Source organism: Micromys minutus, assembly GCF_963924665.1.
Source record: "Micromys minutus genome assembly, chromosome: 25".
NCBI classification, from domain to species: domain Eukaryota; kingdom Metazoa; phylum Chordata; class Mammalia; order Rodentia; family Muridae; genus Micromys; species Micromys minutus.
The window spans coordinates 22,201,172-22,221,557 of record NC_137960.1 but is presented as its reverse complement, the minus strand read 5'-3'; the positions used below and the strand labels follow the sequence as shown (position 1 = coordinate 22,221,557).

At 40.7% G+C, this 20,386-nt stretch overlaps 1 protein-coding gene across 2 annotated transcripts in view; it reads right to left on the bottom strand.

Moving 5' to 3' along the window:
* Positions 1 to 4,442: 4,442 nt before the first annotated feature.
* Positions 4,443 to 20,386, bottom strand: part of VPS26A (VPS26 retromer complex component A) — a 29,305-nt gene continuing 13,361 nt past the window's right edge. The window contains exons 3-9 of one of the 2 annotated variants that reach the window (XM_080937535.1): positions 19,304 to 19,379; positions 18,152 to 18,308; positions 16,654 to 16,818; positions 13,698 to 13,804; positions 12,797 to 12,865; positions 7,938 to 8,080; positions 4,443 to 6,040 (exon numbers count right to left, since the gene is read on the bottom strand). In XM_080937535.1, coding sequence (XP_080793661.1) covers positions 5,927 to 6,040; positions 7,938 to 8,080; positions 12,797 to 12,865; positions 13,698 to 13,804; positions 16,654 to 16,818; positions 18,152 to 18,308; positions 19,304 to 19,379 — 831 coding nt within the window. In that variant the 3' untranslated portion in view covers positions 4,443 to 5,926. The remainder of the gene's footprint in view (positions 6,041 to 7,937; positions 8,081 to 12,796; positions 12,866 to 13,697; positions 13,805 to 16,653; positions 16,819 to 18,151; positions 18,309 to 19,303; positions 19,380 to 20,386) is intronic. The other variant, XM_080937536.1, reaches the window with a different exon arrangement.

Here is a 20,386-nt window from a genome sequence, read left to right as displayed (position 1 = left end):
ATAGCCCTAGGTACCTGGGGATTCCCTTAAAGAGAGGAGAGATCCGGATGGATGCAAAAGCAAGAGGTCCAGTGCATTGGGGTGGTCTACATCCAGAGAAGAAGCAACCCCAAGCTGTCCGAGCTATACATTAGTACTGTTTCTATACACTTTGTAATAGGTGGGCCACAGGTATGGTGATTAGGCATGTAAGCATTGGTGGGTTTAGTTAAATCCATTGGCTGCTGCCAACGTGGTTTGCATCTTAGGACCTTTGCCCCACATTCTAGGAGCTGCCTAGATAAGAACAAGACACTTCTTCCCCCTGGAAGAAGTGCTGCTTGGCGCCTGGGCTGTGTATCAAGGCCTTTGTCTTACATTCTAGGGGCTGCTGTCAAATAAGGTTGAAGCACTCCTTCCTGGAAGGTGTGGGATCGAGAAAGCTCTCAGTGGGAGAGGGGAGCTGCAAGGAGAGTGGGATTGTAAAAGTCCTTAGGATCCCTCAGCTGCAGCAATAATATTGTTACATGGGTAGATCGCCTTGAGAACCGTCCTTGATGAGATGCTCATGGGCAACAGTAAGTGACCAGATCTGACTGAATTGGCAAGAAATAAGCTCAGTTTATTGGTGCAGCTCTTGGGCAGGGGGCCCATGATGGATGGTTCTTATAGTCCTGGGCAAGAGTAAAGGTTGTGTCAGACGAGCTGGTTTTTTTTTCCCCATATAAGGTCATGGCTCCAGTGCCTGGTGGTCGTTCAGGAGAGAGGCTGTGGCCACCCTAAACTCGGTTTTGGCACCATCTGTGTGAGGTGGGGTTCTTTACAATGTGAGTGGGGCTGGAGCCAGCTGGGGCGTGGGTCCCCACCTAACACATGGGTTAAGAATTTGTCCTTGGACAGGAGAGATAGTTCAGCGGTTAAGAGCACTAGCAGCTTTTGCAGAGTACTTGGGCTCACAACTGTCTGTAGCTCCTGTACAACCTCACACAGACATGTAACTCCTCAGTCTCTACTACCTGTTTTTGTAACCAGGCTCTACCTCAGCCACCAGAACCTTGATGAAACAGAACCACACTCATATTCCAATACTCAGATTCTACCCTCAAATTTATCATCCAGGCCTCCAGCTAGGACAGCCCATCCATCTGAACCCTCTGCTTCTCTGATTAGCACAACTTGAACCAACTCCCGTACTTACTACAGAGAAGAATCCTCCTCAAACTTTTTCCTCCTTACCCCTACACAAAGTAGTTACTTCTTTGCAGATAAGAGTTGAATGTGCAAGGGAGAGGAGCAGAGACCACAGTAAACTGTGCTAGTCTTTGTTATTTCTATTCTCAACCATCAATCTTGACAACTGAAAAACTCAAAACCTTTTTCTTTTTCTTTTCTTTTGTTTAGATTTAGCTTTTTGTTGTCTGGTTTTTGAGACAGGGTTTCACTTGTCCTGTAACTCACTTTGTAAGATCAGGCTAGCTTCGAACTCATGAACTCAAGAGATCCTGTCTACCTCTGCCTCCCAAATGCTAGGATTAAAGGCATTCATCATCACATCTTGCTGAACCCCCATTTTCTGAAGAGTCTGATAAATCACCTTAGTTCTGATGTTATTTCTCTGCCAGTGAAATGAGCTACATCAAGCCAGAGTAGATTATAGCAAAGGCAGGTTTATTGGAAAGCTTCTCTCACGTGATTTCACTGGCCCCAAGGACTAAGGCCAGGGAAGTCACCATTGAAGGAACACAGAAAGGGCTTTCAGACAGAGAGGGAAGGGGAGAAGTAGACAGTAGTCCTTTTGTTTTCTGTCTCAAGGATAGGAGAGCTGGTCCAGTCTTTGACTTAGTGACAACCAGAAGCTAACCTGGAGTATATCCTTTCAGGGAGCAACCCATTACTCTCTTCACCTATTAAATGAGCAGTGTTAATCCCTTCCCTGGGATAATACAGTTCCAGTAAGTTCTGTCCTCTTTTGTCTTTTGTCTGCAAATATACCCTCCCTCCTTTTTTCCTAGGACAAGAGTTCTAGAACCATGTGAGCAAGTACACTCTTGGGCCTATCTTTCCTGTCCTCAACTCCAGGATCTCCCTTGAGGTCACCTTGTTTTCAATGTTGCCTTCTCCAATCTAGTCCCTTTTACCCTTTTATTTTTTAAAAAAAGATTTATTTATGAGTACACTGTAGCTGTCTTCAGACACACCAGAAGAGGGCATCAGATCTTATTACAAATGGTTGTGAGCCACCATGTGGTTGCTGGGATTTGAACTCAGGACCTCTGGAAGAGCAGTCGGTGTTCTTAACCACTGAGCCATCTCTCCAGCCCATCCCACTCCTTGACCCTTTGCTTCCCGGAGTTATGTAAGCTTTTCTCCACAACGGGGATCAATACTTCCAGCCAAATCTCCCCTACAATGCAATATTAAATTTCCCCACAGTTTTAGGGACAATTACAGTGTTACCCTCACAAAGGAAAAATTGTTTTAGTGAAGTCAGTTGGCCTTCATATAAAGTAAGCTGGCAAGCAGCAGGCTCCCTGGACCCCACCACCACCCAAGCCATGTGGCTAAGGTCACAGGGACCCTAGAACACCTCAATCCATTTCCTTATATTGACCGTTGTACAAAATCCCTATGCTTGGTTCAAAATCTGTGCCCTCCAACACTTATCTCACTCTCCTAGTCTGGAATACCCCCTTTGAAAACTTTGTTAGCTTACCATGACCAGTTCACTCCCTTTAGAAACAAGATTCTCTCCCTCTGCCTTACAATTCTCATTCTACTCCCAGGCTCCCTTATTACTCCTCAACTAACTCCACATCCCTCCTCTTCTACCTTTCTGTTTCCTCATCCAATGCTAAAAAAACAAACAAACAAACAAACAAACAAACAAAAACAATGGTGGTGCACACATTAGAGGCAGGAGTATGTCTGAGTTTGAGGCCAACCTGGTCTACAAAGAGTGCTAGGCAAGCTGAGTCTAAATACTTAAATACTGAGACCCTGTCTCAAAAACAAACAAACAAAACCAAGTTTCCCAGGACAGCCTTACCAGAATTTGAGTGGAGCAAGAGTGGGAAACAGAAAGTGTATGGAGTTGGACATAACTAGGGCTGAAGATGTGTTCTGCAATGTGGAATCTGGACATGATAAGAAGCCAAGTAGTAAGAATTTCAGAACATCCAAGTCTTTAAAACAAACACACAAAAGCACGTTTTCCTCACTATGCTTTTGTATACAGCTGAAAATTTTAAATCTGTAAAGTTCCTGCAGAGGTATAAGCCACTGAAGGATGCTTTCATATACAATCAGCAGCCAACCAACATAAACCAGGAGGCAGAGGGGCAGATTAGAGATAACCTCCATTGACAATGATTACTTAACATGCTCAAAGCCATGGGTCATGAAATCTAAGCACCACATAAATCAGGCATGGTGTTGCATGCTTATAACAACAACCCTTGGGCGGGAGAGACAGAAGGATCACAAGTTAAAGATTACCCTGGTGTGTAAGAAGTTCAAAGCTAGTCTTAACTACAAAACCCTTTTTAATTTTTTGAAATGTATTTCAAGGTGATCCTCAACCATATAGTGAATTTGAGACCAGCCCTGGCTGTATGTAGAGACCATCTCAAAACAAAACAAGAAGTGTGATCAGTGTCTCTTCAACCCCGGATAATCTTGCAATCTTTTTTTAGATGCGGTCTGTTTACAGAGCTCTAGCTAACCTAGAACTTACTGTGTAGACCAGGCTGCCCTTGAACTTGTGGTAGACCTCCTGCCTCTGTATCACAATAAGTATGCAGCACAACCCTGAGAGTCTGATTTAACTGTCTAGGTGAGATCAAGATGTGAACATTTTTCTAAAGCTGCTGAAGTGATCCTGATATGTGACTAAGATTGAGAACATCTTCGACACCATATAATGCAGTGGGTAGACAGATTCAGCCTACAGTTAGCTATTTTTTATTTACCAAGTTTTGAGGAAAATCTCCAAATTTTAAGTTGGTTATGTACCAGAAAAGTCTTAAATGGAGTGACTAAGGATTTTATATGAGTTTTAAGCAAATTAATTAAGAGCATCATATAACTGCTTTAAAATTGAAGCTGGTGAACTTGGCAAGATGGTTCAATGGTGAACAGTACTAGCTACTCTTCCAGTGGACCGTGGTGCAGTTCCCAGCACCACATGGCTGCTCATAACCATCTGCAATTTCAGCTCCAGGACATCTAATGTCCTCTTCTGCCCTCCTTGGCACTGCTTGTATGTCTACACAGACATACTTGCAGGGAAAACAGTAATACACATAAAATAAATAAAACCTAAAAACCAAACTTAACAAACATGAAGCTAGTACTATTTATAAAAACTCACTGTTAGGACTGTGTCTTCCTAACCATTTGACAATCCTGTGCTCAACCTGTTTACTAACAATGACAAGATTTGAGAATAAAGTCATTTTATTTAAACTACAAGCTTTGTTTCTGTTTCAAATTATTTATTATATATATCATAGTTGCACAACTTGAGGCTGGTTAAATACAATTGTTTTTCAAAATCTCTGAATATTTCCTAGATTATACATGCAAGTGACCATGAAAATATTTGGCATTTTGAAACTTTGAAACTCTGAACAGGCACTTACATGAAGGAAAACATGACCATTCTTAGAAATCCACATTTGCAATAGCTGCTCCAGGACATGGTACATGGAAACTTTGGCCAGGGCTGGTTGCTGGCCATTTTATCAAAGTGCCATCATAGTAAAAAATAGGTTTAAGCAAACATAAGATGGGCTGTTCAGCTTCCTCAGAAAGTAACTTACAAACCTGTACTGAGGTGTATCAGGGAATACTGGTACAGAAACCAACAAGCCCTAAATGAAAGCGGCCCCCACACCATAGCGCAGGCTTCCTCCTGCCCCATGTGCCTCACTAGTGTGTCTGCTCAGCTAACTGCAGCATTCTTCAGAGAAATTGAACAATGAATTTAGTGTTTTTGTTTTGTTTTGTTTAAATGGACTAAGCAAAGTTAAGTTTGAACTAGCCAATATTCCAGTTAACAAGAAGTTGTCCAGCTATGGACACTGTGTATATTTTGGCTGGTTCTCCCGAGCTCACTCATCCCTAGGGGACTATTTGCATATACATGGGAAAGAGTCCTTAAATTAATATGTACATGTTTCAAAGTCTTTATGAAAAGAAATGATACAGGTTTAACAAGGTCTAAAATGCCAATGTGTCAGCTCCACACTGCAGAACATTCATGATGACACAGAAAGTAACAGCAAAAATGGTTAGTAATGGGCAAGGGTCACGATGACACCATGGAATCTCTGGGGTAAAAATTTTCATATACCTCAAAGACCCCAGAGATTAAAATTCAGGAGGCTGTGAAATGGTAGATCCAGATGCACCTACCACGTAACACCAGGTTGGTTTCTGATACGCATGTAAAAATAAACACAATTCTCAAAAATACTGAGGAGCCGTGCCTTAAAACTTTGTAGGATATAAGGGCTGCTCAGGTTTTCCATTTTACTTGAACAAAAATATTTAATTTTTTTTTTTGCACATAGAGAATAAGAGGTAATCATTAGCATGAAAACAGAGTAAAGGAATTTCAACATTATGCATAAAAAAAGCAAAATTACAAACACCAGTCTACTCACAAGAGAGTCCTCAATGTTTATGCTTCTGAGTGCTTATCAGTGTACAGTAAAAAAGAAAACAAAAAAAGGCAGCTTAGGAATTCTCCAGTGTTTCCAAGAAGCACTTTTTAAAATGTATATACACAAAGAACCTTTAATCATATTGTAAAATAAACGCAGCACTCTAGGGTAAGGAAGACTAGCAGACATGGAGTTCCGACATCCCCACGCTGCGCCATCTTTAACCAGCTGAGCTTCTCTTCTTGGCCTGGTTCTCACACTCGTTGCTCTGTCCCACTTGCTTACATCTCAGGCTGTTCTGCAGACGCCTGCGATTCTGGGGATTCAAATCTCTGGTGAAAGTTTGTCCTCTGTTTTCTCAGTTTCTCAGGTGCTTTTCTCCACAGGATGATCTCCTAGGGGAAATGCAAGATAGAAATGGAGTTCTCCGGTATGTCCTAGATGTTCACTATGGAAATACTGGCAACATCAATTTCAAGCTGTAAAACAATCCCAATTCCAAAGCCTCCAACTTTCCTGAGTGTGCCCTTTCCCTCTCTCGGTGCTCAGCCTAGCTGTTGTGGCTTTAGAAAATTCCCCAATCAGCTGTGGCTCCACTGCTTTCGTCTGAGGTCAAGCACATGTCAAGGCCTTAGAGCACTGAGCCTGTTTCCTGGGACACAGATTTTGTTGTAAAACCCATTTCTGAGTCACCCTTAACGCTCTGGGGAATGAACTCAGGTCTGGGTTGGCAGGAAGCACCTTTGCCCAGTGTGCCATCTCACTGGACCCACATTGCTTGTTTTATAAACACTGCTTGTATTGCTCTTTGAGAGTTCCCAGTACCTGCAAGATGAATTTCCAAACATATGAGGCCAGCCATACCTTGCCCACCATTCCTTACATTAATTTATAGATACTACCTCCCTTCCTTCCCTAAATGCCTCTCCCAACTGAGTTATTCTCTGCTCTGATAGAAGCCAAATAAACTGCCTACCTCTTCCCCTACACCACTTCCCAACTGCCATGGAGCTGTCTATCAATCCCAAATCTTTCCTCTTCTAAATTCCTGCTTTAAGCCATAACTGACTGGGACTTTTGCTTGTTTAAATGTATTTGTGTGTGTGTGTGTGTGTGTGTAGCTTGAATATATGCATGTGTACTGTGTCCGTATTTGATACAAAGAGAAGCCATATACACACAATCTGGGTACTAGGAACCAAACCTGGGCTCTCTGCAAGCCCAACAAGTGCTCTTAACTGATGAGCCACTTCTCCAGCCCCTTATTAATCCTTATGAGACTAGTCTCAATCTCTGTGATCCTCATGCCTTGTGGTTGCTCATGCCTAGCTAGCACAAATTAATTTCTAACTTGGCCATGGAACACAATCAATTCTCTTATTAATCCACTTCACATTGTAGGCGACCATTCTAATTAATCCTACTCAAGATGCATCAAAGGCTGTGTAATTCTCAAATGATAAAAAGTCTTATATTACACTTAACAAAAGGTTTCAGGACTGAGTATTCTAAAAGACATAACTACTTATTAAGGGTAAAATGACAACCTCAAAAATCAACTAAAGACATTAGAAAAATTGATAGTTGGGCATGGGACATACATACTTCATGCCTATAATCTCAGCAAGAAGCAAGGCAAGAGGATTGAGAATTTGAGGTAAGCCTGAACTACACTGCAAGACTGTCCCAAAAAACTAGAAAAACAACCAAGGACTGAGAATGTAGCTCAGCCATTGAGTACTAGCCTAGAAAAGCCCCGGGTTCAATGAACTGGGGTGGTCTGGGACATAATAAAGAAACAGGTGTTAGGAAGTGATTTTTCTGATACTAAAAACACATTCAAGACACTCTTAAATGCTAGGGCTGGTAATTCGTGCTATGGCAGAAGAACTGAAGATCTAAGGCCTGCCTGAGCAACTGAGTAAAACCTCCCTCAACAGCAGCAGGACAGAAGAGGTGCAAGGGAGATCTTACCCAGGGCCCTAGATTCCAGCCCACCAAAACAAAGAAAGAGATGGTATAAAACACACCTAAAACTAATCATCATGGGGGTAAAATTTTTGTTGTTTGATACTATAAATAGCAGATGTTTTTCTTTGGGGGTAAAACCTTGTTCAGGAGAAAAATGAAAAGGCTGACAATGTATAACTCATCTCTAGTTCTGTGGAGGGATCTCTTACAATGCCTACTTCTGAGGCAAACTATGTTCCCACTCATACTAGAGCCCCACTTGCTCAGCACCAGAAGCGTTAGAGAAGGCATTGTCAAGTCTGCCCAGAAAGGAAGCCCTACCTGCTGCTTGAAGTACCTTCTGTCCTCCTCATCAACAAGCACGAGGTTCAAAAAGTACCTTACTGAAAACTTCTTGTTCACATCTCTCATTGTCGGGGTTGGGTCATACCCTGCTAAGAACAATCTTATCGGAATAGATTCTCCTGAAAGAAAAGTAATTAACATTTAATTCTCAATCAATTAAATATATTCACATAAAACTTAGGACTAAGAAAGAAGTCATGGACAGCACCTGAATAATCCGTGTCTAGTCTGTCACTACTGATATCTGGGGACAGATAGCTCCTTGTTGGACAATTTTACACACTTGCAACACCACCAGGTGCCAACAGCAGACAGTATAAAATTTCTCAGAACAATGTCAGAAGTCTCTCAGAGAGCTGACCCTACTTGAGAAGCACTGCCCTAGAGCAACCTGGGTCTGGCCAGGAATCCTTGGCTGGTAGGGTTTGTCCACTATGAAACTGGCAGTGACAACAGCACTCAGTTTGTAGCGAAACTGGAAGGACTATGTTGGGAGGTTAAAACACATAAAGAAACTAGAACAGTTTCAGTCTGTAAGTACTGTTTAGAAGTAGATGCATTTCTGCTTTAAAATATTACCATAATTCCATCAGTGTACATAATGCCTAGAAAGTATATTACAAATTCATCCAAAGCAAAATAATGTCTGGGAAACAGCTCAATTGGTAAAGCGCTCACTGAACAAGCACAAGGATTTGAGCTCAACTCCTAGTACCCATGTAAAAGGCCAGGTCTGCTGGCATGCACTTTTAATCCCAGCACTGGGAAGCCAGAGGCAGGTGGATCCCAGGGCTCCCTAACTAATTTGCAGCAAGCCTCAGGTTCCAATAAGAGACCCTGTCTCATAAACCAAGGTGGACAGTACTCCTTAAGGATGATATCCATGGCTGACTCTGGCTTACTTACATGCATGCACACACATACACACACACACACACACACACACACATGAACATACAGAAAACGAATGACATGCCTTCATCTTCAAAGATTATATTTATATATTCTTTTTTTTTTTTTTTTTTTTTTTTTTTTTTTAAATGCATGACTGCTCAGCTCCATGTACACCTGAGTGCCAGAAGAGGGCATCAGATCTCTTTATGAGCCACGATGTGGTTGCTGAGGATTGAACTCAGGACCAGTGCTTTCAACCTCTGAGCCATCTCATCAGCTCTGCATTTAAAAAGATTATAGACTGGAGCCAGGCATTGGTGGCATGTGCCTTTCATCCCAGCACTTGGGAAGCAGAGGCTGATGGATCACTGAGAGTTCAAGGCTAGCCTGGTCCACACATTGAGTTCTAGGACAATCAAGACTACACAAAGAAACCTGTCTCAAAAAACCAGGGCAGTGGGGGGATGGGACTATAAAAAGAGTGTAGATTATAGACTGGAGAGACAGCTCAGTGGTAGAACACTTGCCTAGCATGCTCAGAACCTCAGGACCCCAGATTCAACCTTCAATTCCAGGAAAAAAAAATGTTATTTTGATTTTGTAATGTCATGTCTTTTATTTTCCCTATCTTCCCTTTTTCCCTCTTTTTCTCTCTCCTGGCCCCTTCTTGATCTAGGGTCTCTATAAATAGCACAGACTAGCCTTCAACTGTTAGTCTTTCTGTCTCTGCCTTCCAAATGTTGGAGTTAAAATTCATAAAAAACACCATACCCAGCCATTTATGTGTATTTATTTATGTATGTATATCATTTAAATATCTTAATTGGCATACATAAATTATGATGGGTTCCATTTCGACACTTTCATACATGTATATAATGTGCTTTGATCGGTATCATGTCTGGTCTCTAGCACACTCTCTTATTGCTCCTCCAACCTCTGCTGATCTACTTCCTCTTCCCAGTGAGTCACCCTTCTATGTTCACCGTGGGTGTGCGTGCGTGCGTGTGTGTGTGCATATGTGTGTGTGTGTGCATGTGTGTGTGTGTGTGAGAGAGAAAACACCAATAAAAGGGAAAGAACACACCAATGAGAGAGAGAGATAAAGAGACAAAGAGACACAGATGGAGGGAGGGAGAGAGAGGGAGGTAGAGAGAAAGAGAGAGAACAACAGGGAGCTCAATTAGGGTTACTTACAGGAGCATAAGCAAGCACTGTTTACACTGAGCATGGACACCTTACCAGTGGCTCTACCACTAAAGAAAGTGTTTCTCCCTCCCCAGCAGTCATTAGCTGCTTATACATCTGATGAAAGAGCATGCCTTCATGAGCCCCTCTCTAAGGCACCTCTACCTGATGAGCCATCTGTCTGGCCCCAGTTGTCTGACTTTGTTGAAAGGGTTTTTTGAGGCAGTCTTGTACTATAGCCCAAGTTGGCTTTGAATTCACAGCAATCATCCTGCTTCACCATCCTAAGGGTTGGGATTTCATTTATATAAAATCTGTACATAAAAATTTGAGCTTCTGGAATTTTATAAACTCATATTGCACAGCACAAAAGTGCACATGTGTGGGCCTGGGCCAAAAGCCCACTCTACAGTAACTCACTCTTATAAGCTGTAACAAATGTTTTAAGTTCTTTCTTTGCACTTAGCTTCATCTCAAAAATGAAGTATAAACAGTTCAGAGAATAGTACGGAACTTCATGACACCTAAAAACTACTATGTCTTATTCATAGTTGGCACTCAACAAATGTTAACACATTTTTGAAGTAATTCATAGCAGAGTAAGAAAATCTAAGAATATTATGTCTTAAGTTGCTTTCTATCATCACCCTAAAGACCAGGGCCAAAAGCAACTTAAGGATGGTTAATATGCAGGTAAGGGGAGGCACAAGATAAAGCAAGACCTGTGATTGGGCAGTGAAAAAGATAAGCAGGGTCAGAGTTTTAGAAAGGCTGAGAATTGAAGAGAGGAGAAGAAGCCAAGATGGAAGAGGATGAACCACCCCCGTGTGGTTTTAAATAGCCACAGGTAGCTATGAATATCTTATAAGGGATGGATTACTACAGGACAATTTGTCTTATCTAGGTGGGAAGTTTATACCAATATCAATTGGCTATGAGTTTATTGTGTGGATGTTTTGTGGAGTGGGAATTTATTGATATAAATTAATTGATAAATTACAAACTTCTAGAGTTGTGATTTTGTCAGGCTGCTGGGAATTGTGACAATAACCACAGGGGGCAGTTGCTGGGAATGTGAGCTGGGAGACCACTGTGGACAGAGACTAAGAGAGCTGCTGCCGGTCACTGCTGGGGGCAGAGAGTAGCAGGAAGTAGTGAGGCATGGTGCGATGGAACTGATCATCAGTCTTTATAATATTTACCACTACAAGGGAGGACGGGTTTACTTGGCTTATATGTCACAGACCACTGATGGAACCCAAAGGAGGAACTCAAGGCAGAAACCTAGAGGCCGCACTGAAGCAGAGACCATAAAGGAATCCTGCTAACTATACCTTGCTCTCCGTGGCTTGCTCCACTTTGCTTTCTTATAAAACCCAGGACCACCTGCCAAGAGCTAGCCCTTCCCACACCAATCATCAAGAAAAGACTTTCTGACAAGCCAAACTTACAAAGGCACTTTTGCAATTAGGATTTTCTCTTCCCAAATATATCGAGGTCTGTATCAACCTGACAAAAGCCAGCCTGAGCACTGGCCTCATTGGCCTCACTCCAAAGATTATAAAATGATGTAAGCAGGCCATGGTGGTGCCTGCCTGTAATCCCCACACTCAGAGGTGGAAGGAGGAGGATCAGAAGTTCAAAGTCATTCATGGCTACACAGTTAAGTTTGGCCATTTGACATTGTCTAAAATAACAACCAATGACTCCCTGGGCAACTTTTAAATCCTGAAAGCTTCCTCTGACCTCTTCATGTAGACACGGCACAAGTGTCTGCACTAACACACATAATAATAATAATGAAGATAAGTTAAAAGTTAAAAGATAGTTGGATAGCAGCCCAGTCATACAATGCTTGCCTATCATACAGTGAGCATCTTGGGTTTAAACTACAGCACTGAATGAAGGAAAAAAAAAACATTGTCAGGTTTTTGGGGTTTTTTTTAGCTTTTTTTTTTTTTTTTTGTATTTTCTTTTTCGTTTGTTTGAGACAGGGTCTTTCTACATGGGCCTGAGTATTCTGGAATTCTCTATGTAGACTAGGCTAGCCTTGATTTCACCAAAATCCACCTGCTGCTGGCTCCTGACCACTGGGATGAAAGGTGTGTGCCACTATGCCTGGCCACTAAAAATTGTAAAAATTTATACTTTCACACTAAGTAACAGTGAAGTTCAACTGCCATGCACACTGCCATGCACACATACAAGTTGTGACTGGAAGGCTTCAAGAAGGCTAAGCAGGTAAAGTCCCTTGCCACCAAGCCTGAGGACACAGTAGAAGCAGAAAACCATCTCCTACAGATTGTCCTATGGCACATGTGTATCATGCAAACACACACCCCTTCTCACATACAACTAAATAATGTATGGAAGATTTTTAAGGGCTGGAAGGCTAGCTGCTCTTTCAGAGGATCCAGCTTTGATCCCCAGCATCCACAACCATCTGCAACATCAACTCCAGGGACTCTGATGTCCTTTTCTGGCATCCACAGGTACCAGGTATGCACATGTTATACACATATATACAAGCAAAACATCCATATACATAAAAATAAAATAAATTAAATAAAATGTTTAGGTAAATGAAGCCAGGCACAGTGGTGCACACCTATAATCTTGGCACTCAGGAGGCAGAGCTAGGAGGGTCACCACTAGTTCAAGACCAGTCTGGTCAAAAGAGAAAGTTCCAGGGCAAGCAGAGATGTATGGTAAGACTTGCATCAGTAGGAATAAGATGAATGAGATTGATTTACCTTTTACTGGCGCTCCATCCATTATTTCATACTTAGCTATTGTTTCTGTCTCTGTTGTGGTGCTGGGTCCTAGGATAACAATGGAAATGACGTTCACTCGACTATTCCCAAAGGTAAAGCCTGCCCTGTTCTCAGCTACACTACTTCCGTGCTGCGTTAGTTAGCCATCCCTTCTAATCTTTGCTCTACTCCTGAACTTATCAGTCTCCCCACAGCTAAAGCAATTCAGAGGCAACTTCACACCCTTCCTGCCATCAGTTCTACTCTGTGCTGAAAGAGGGGCAGTGACTCACATCTCCACTCAGCACTGCATTACGGTTTTCTTGGAAATCTCCCAAGAACCTTCCCATAGACAATTTTAACATAAAGACAACACCAAGCTGAATGACACTTAAATGGCATGCACACCAAACTCTGGATTAAGTTCCCAAGGACATTTTAACTCAAATCTAAAACATGAGATCAACTCTAAGTCTGTGGCTTAGCAGTAGAGCATTTGCCTTGCATGCTGCTGCTGTTTGTCCGCTTTGCTGAGACAGGGTCTGGCTATGATCCTCTTTTTCAGCCTTCTTAGAGTCTCAGCATTTGGAAACTGAGACAAGAGAAGTTAGAGCTAGCAATACCTTGTCTTTAAAAGAAAAAAATCAAATATTTTAAGTACCCATTACAAAATTACTTTAAGAATCAAGTTGGTCTCAACACCTGGGTTCAGGTGGTGCTCTGGCATCAGCCTACAGGGGCTTGCCAGTACATTCAGCTCAAGAACTAAATTACAACAAAACATTAAATAGTAAGGCTAATATCCAATGTCAATTCCAAATTTATGTTAACATTCTAAGATTTCTAAATTTTCAACTAACAAGAAATTTTAATGTTAACTAAAAATGTGTCTTCAACTTACCAATTCCTGTGATCTCTTTCTTGATCAGCTGTAACTCCATGTGTTGTATTTTTATTCTTACTAATAAGAAGTAAATTTTTCCAACAATCACATCCTTTAAATGATACCTATTTGGAAGGAATATGTGTCACATACTATTTATCAATTTCAAACAACAACAACAGAAAGTGAGACAAGTCAACAAGGGTAATAGATTAGCTCAACAGAACATAACTGTCTCAAAATAGCATTGAAACTATTCACATTCCTTAACATCCTTTCTCAAAACAGTATTAATCAGTGTATTATGCAAGTATGAAATCGAACTTTCACTTGACTATCAAATATACCTAAGGGACTAATTATCCCAGTTAACCGTCTCACTTTAACACGCCTATGTCATTGACATAGAGAAATGACTTGGCTCGAGGACATGCTGACCACATTCCCTGTTTTGTTCTGTATGTTCTGAATGTGCTGTATGAGGTTTGCTACTCTTAAGAAATTTCACAAAGCTTTATGTAGGACCCATCAAATCGAAGGTCAATATGAACTGTTATGTCTAAGATATCATTGAGTCAGAGCTGACCACCAGGAAGCCCTTCGTGAACCTATGTATGAGCTCACTGTGGTTTTTGTAGCTGACTTTGAAGAATGCTAATAAGACAAAAGGTTATGATCATAATAATCTTTTTCTGTTACCTCAATGTTCTGAAATTCCCCTGTTCACCACCCAGATACCCCCACCCCAACTACCTTACTCAGGACCAATCAGCCTAAAGGTTAGCTAAGAATACTTTGCTTAGTGAGCCAACTGCTCCCCTCCTTGCCCTTTAAATATTAGAACTGGTTTTTCCTATAAAAAGTCTACTCTGAGAGCAGACCAACGTCACAGTTAGGTTTTTCCTTCTTGTGGTCTTGGACATCCAGTATTATAGTGTGTATTATGTGTTCAATAAACTATTCTTGCTTAAACAAGATTGGTGTACATAAATTTGTGTGGCAATTCCCAGACTCCAACAGTAAGTAAACCATGAAATCATAAAGTAATAAACTTGAGAATACCTACAATTATGCAGAAGTATTTTTTTTGCTTCCTCCCAGAACTAGTTATTAACACAACGACCCATGCATTGAATAACACAAAATGTCAAGGGAGGCTTCCTTGACAGTTTCTTAGGTTCCGAACTACCTGTGATTTTTATGGACAATTTCATAAGAATGTATGATAGTTTCATAGGCATGTATGACAGTTTCAGTGATGCAAACTTGGGAGTAACAGCTGCTAAAAGGAGGATAAACAGCACAACTGCTTCTTTAACAAACGTTAAAAGAAAATGATGGGTGTGGTGTGTGGTGGCACACACACGCCTTTAGGTGGACCTCTTGTGTTCAAGGCCAGCCAGGTCTACAGAGTGAGTTCCAGATCAGCCAGGGTTACACACAGAGACTGTCTCAAAAAGAAACACAGACCAAATATAACATTCTGTATTCTTGTTTGGATGCTGACTTGAACAAACCATGTGAGTTGGTCATGATGGCACACACCTTAAATCCTAGCACTTGGGAGGCAGAGACAGGTACATTTCTTTGAGTTTGAGGCCAGCTTTGCCTACAAAGTTAGTTTCAGGACAGTCAGAGCTATGTAAAGAAACTGTCTCAAAAAAAAAAAAAAAAAAAAAAAAAGAGGAGGAAGAAAATGATGATGATGGGTGACAGCTAGGAGTATGCAAATGCTGACCATGATGACATACTGATACTAAGGAGTTAATATTTTAGCTATGATGGAACTATAAATCTATGGGAACTGCAGAACTCTGTATTATTGATAAAGCACATCAGACCATGTCAGCAACTACTATGACACTGACTATAGTGGATCCAGGCCTAAAATCCCAGTTGAGACAGGATCACCATGAGTTTGAGGCTAGCCTGGCCTATACAACTTTTGTCTCAAAAATACAAATTTAGGGCTGGAGAGCTGGCTCAGTGGTTAAGAGCACTGGCAGCTCTTTCAGAGATCCAGAGTTCAATTCCCAATAACCACATGGTGGCTCATAACTATCTCTAATGGGATCTTATGTCCTCTTCTGGCATACTAGTGTACATACAGACAGAGCACTTCTACATTAAAAATAAAAACAAACAGACAAAAAAAAAGTCAAAACAACAAACTACTGGAGGGGCAATAAGTATGTCCGTGAAGACCTCTTCTGTTGCTCACCACAGTATCCATGGACCCTAGCATTCTCAGGTCTTTCACATCTCCATAAGAGAATTTTATTTTTTTTAAGATTTACTTATTTATTTTATGTATATGAGTACACTATTGTTCTCTTCAGACACACCAGAAGAGGGTATCAGATCCCTCAGATCTGATTGTAAGCTACCATGTGGTTTCTGGGAACTGAACTCACAGCCTCTGGAAAAGCAGTTACCACTGAGCCATCTCTCCAGCCCTCCATAATACAATTTTAAAAGGCATTATATAAGACCAGAAGTAGTGGTGTATACCCTTAATTCTAGCACTCCAAAAAAGAGGCAGGGTGGATTTCTATGAGTTCAAGGCCAGACTGGTCTACATAGTGAGTTCCAGGACAGATATGGTTACACAGAAAGACACTGTCTCAAAAAAAAAAAAAAAACCCTAACAATAATAACAACATCAACAGGCATTATACAATAAACAAAGCAAGACCATTTTCTAAAAATACAAGATATAAAAGCATGTCTGACACATATGCTTTTTTTCTTACCTCTGGGAAGATACACAAGGAGACAGTAATAGTGGCTCAGCGGTTGGTAAAGATGAGAATTATATCACATTTTCCCCTTTCACTCTTATATACCTTAACTTTTCAACAATGCACATGTTTTGCTTAAGTAATCAGAAAACAAGTGTGCAGATTTTACTGCTCTAAGCTGTCTGTCAGGTGTTCTGGTCACAGGGATGTAGAAGTGACTATCAGGTACTTACTTGGATTTATTATATTCAAACTCTATGTGCAGACAGTCTTCAATGCCCACCTCCATTTTAATGGAGTTGTTGACCTCAGGATAGGTGGCGAGCTGGTGAACAATGAGATCGTACTCTTTCACTAAGTCTGTCAATCTTCTCACAATTGTCACCTTAAGAAAATACCTACAAAGTCAAGGAGAAGAAGTGAGCCTCCAGTGTTAAATTCAGGTGCTTTAACAGCAAATTCAGTTTTCCCCTTGCTGGAATTTCAGGTGTCACCTGACTCCATTCGTTTTCTCATAAAGAAGTCTAAATTTGGGGTGTTGTATACTAGAGAGTGAATTCAAGGCCTTTGCGGTCTAAGCATGTGCTCCACCTATGCTCACTTCTGGCTCCCCATGTTTTTCTCGTTGTTTGGTATATTTGTTTTGGTTTGTTTCTGTTTCTGATTTTAATGCCTCCAACATGAAAAAATATAAAATTCATTTTTACAAGTAAATACTTTTAAAACAACCTTGGAGGACTACCATCCGCCTGCTTAGGAAGCCTCTCCATGTCAAGAGTTTTTCAAATCTTGTCAAGGCACCAGTATTTCGCTTTTGTGCTACCAAACACAATCCCAAATGAGTAGCACCACATTAAACAGAAAAACAAGGCTCTTGGGTTTGCTACATTAAGATTCAAATATTTAACTAGCCTGGTCTTGGAGGCAGCTAGGCCTCCTGCATAAAGAGTTAAGGAAAAGAACTAGAGTGAGGATTTGGAAAATGAGATGCAGGTCAGTAAGGTGTCTCAGCAGGGACTAGCTTTTGCTGCCAGCCTGGCAACCTTAGCTCAACTACTGGAACCCACATGGTGGGAAGGTAGAAGCAACTGAAGTTGTCCTGTGACCTTCAGATGTGCACAGTGGCATGCAGGTGCCCACACACGAAATAAAAAGAGACACAAAGGTTAAAGAAAACTGAAGTCCAGGCTGGAGAGATGGCTCAATGGTTAAGAGTGCAGACTGCTCTTCTAAAGGTTCTGAGTTCAATTCCCAGCAATCAGATGAGGGCTCACAACCATCTGTAATGGGATCTGGTGCCCTCTTCTGTGTGTCTGAAGACACCTACAGTGTACTCATATACATTAAATAAATAAATCTTTAATAAATAAAAAGGAAACTGGAGTCCTGCTTCAGTTCTGCCCTTTGCTGTATAATCCTGACCACTCAGCCTCTGGGTTATCATCTCTTAACCATATGCTAAATGGAACTCATTAGAAACTAAAGATCTGAAGTAACTAATAATAATAAAATTCATATAACAGAATTGTAAAACTGAAACATCTTTGAATTCATAATGTTAACAGCCATGATTATTTCAAATCATTCTCAGTAAAGTGAAACAAAGTATGTAACAGGATATTTTAGATTTTAAGCCTTCCATTCCAGAACTGTGATTACAACTTTGTATAAGGCATCAGCAGTAGCATGGTTTTCTGGTTCGATTCTGTATAGTTTCATACACATTCATACCTCAGGCGGACATTGGCACCGATGTAAGACTCATATGGCTTTTCAACTTGCATAAATTCAAAGTCATAGCTTCTGCTCTGAGTCAATTCTCCAGGCAAGGCTAGTTCTTTCACTAGGTTTACAAATTCATGAGTATTACTCTTGTCATTGAAAAGCTCTAAGAAATTTAAAACAGCAGAAAGACCAATTATATTTAATATCCAATTCAATGAAACCCAAGCTTCTATCACCTAAACAAATAATTTTTACCAAAAGAATTAAATATGCTTCTACTTTAATAATCTAGGGCTAAGATCTCAATTTTATTCTCTCATTACACCTACTTGGGCACTAATAAACTCCAGTGTGGCACAGTGACAACTTGTGACAGAAAGGTCCTCATCCCTTTCCTGTAGCTGTCCTTCAAGTGAAGTGTATATTACTTCCATAAAACTATAATGCACGAAAGAATAAACTAACCACTAGTTAGCTGCTGTGACTTGCTCTTGAGTACAATCTCATCCATAATTGACATCTAAATATCCACCATTCCAGCTTTGGTTCTTTAAAAAAAGTACAATAAAAATTAGCTGGATTTTTTAACCTAGTTACAGAGAGTGTCTTAATAAGACATACTTCCTTTCCTGACTCTTCAACATCAAAAGATGTATATGTAGTTTTGCTTTCTGCTAACTCAAGAGTGTCTCTGAAACTCCCACATGGAAATGTATACGATCTGATATAAGCCAAGAAGAAATTACTTCTTTTCTCTTTACATGGAATTTTCTGTTCAGGAGTGGGTCTGGCTACAGGTAGACACTAGCTCAGGAGACAAATGCCATGAGTATTCAGAGATGAGATGGAGGTGAAGGTGGTGGCTGTGAGTAAGGCTGATGAAAAACGGAGGCAGATGGGAGACAGCATGATTATTTTTCAAGGCTGGTAGTTTACATAGCGTCTTTAATTTTTACTAGCAGAGTCTAAGAACAAAGGCAGAATCAGTCACATATCATTAAATACAGCTGAGATGCATGGTTTACTATACTAGGTCCTCTTTTATTACATATAACCAGTTTCTTCTTTTCATAAAGCTAAGCTCTAATTTAATTACTTAACTGCCAAATCCAACCCTCTTCAGTCAAAGGAAAAAAGTAATACTATTTTAAAACTCACCAATTTGACCTACAAATTCAATTCTAATTCCTTGATGCTCTAGCCTCTTTCCAGGCTGCTTAAAGGCTAGGTTTACCTGCCAAAACATGAAATTGTAAGAAATGTTAACAGTCCTTCAAGTGCGCCTATCAGATTCCCTCCAGATGAGTGTAATCTGTGAGTACAAGAGGCATTTGTTCATGAGGTGTTAAAAGCCACACCTCCCAGCACCAGGGAGGGCAACTCACTAAGGAACTCAATACTGCACAAACAAAGAATGCATCTGCTTTATTATCGTGAAATCCCTCATAGGCAGAGGAAACCTCCAACTCCCCATATGTGTTTCCTGGCCAGATAATGAAATGATTCCCGGACTAATATGTGAATGTGAAATAATCACTAATTCCAAGAATTAGCCTAAAAAAATATTTTCAGGTTTTATGTTATAACCAAGAACAATATGCTTGCTATAACCTCTACTTAAAAACAATGCTCATTAAACCAACTCCAGTGGCTCATATCTGTACCAGCAGCTGGAAGGCTGAGACAGGATGATCATGAGTTTGAAGCCAGCCAGGGCTACATATTGAGTATGAGGTCAGTAAAAGGCACAGCCTCAAAAACCAAACAAAAATAAATAAATAAATAAAAGTTAATGAAACACATATTACATTTACATAATTCATGTTAAAAACCAGTATGTCTTAAATTTACATTAATTTCAGGTATGATTATCTTTTATGACCCCACTTACTCATCAGTACTAAGAACTGAACCCAGGGTTCACACTAACCTTGTGCTTCACTGAGCTAGCTCTCCATTCCTGTCTTACTTTTGAATTGCACTATCTCAAAATTCTTAGATCAATGTGCCTGCCAAGTGGAAATCCTGAACTTCTAAATTTCTGTTTATTTTTAAGACAGGGTCTCTAACCCAGGCTGCCCTCAAGCTTTCTATATAGTTGAGGGTGACTGTCAATCTCTGATTCTCCTGCCTCCATTGCCAAGTGCTGAGATTCCAGGCATGTGCTACCTTGCCCTATTTATGTGGTGCTGTGGATTGAAGTACCCAAGGCTTTGCATATGTGAGCGCTCTACCAACTGA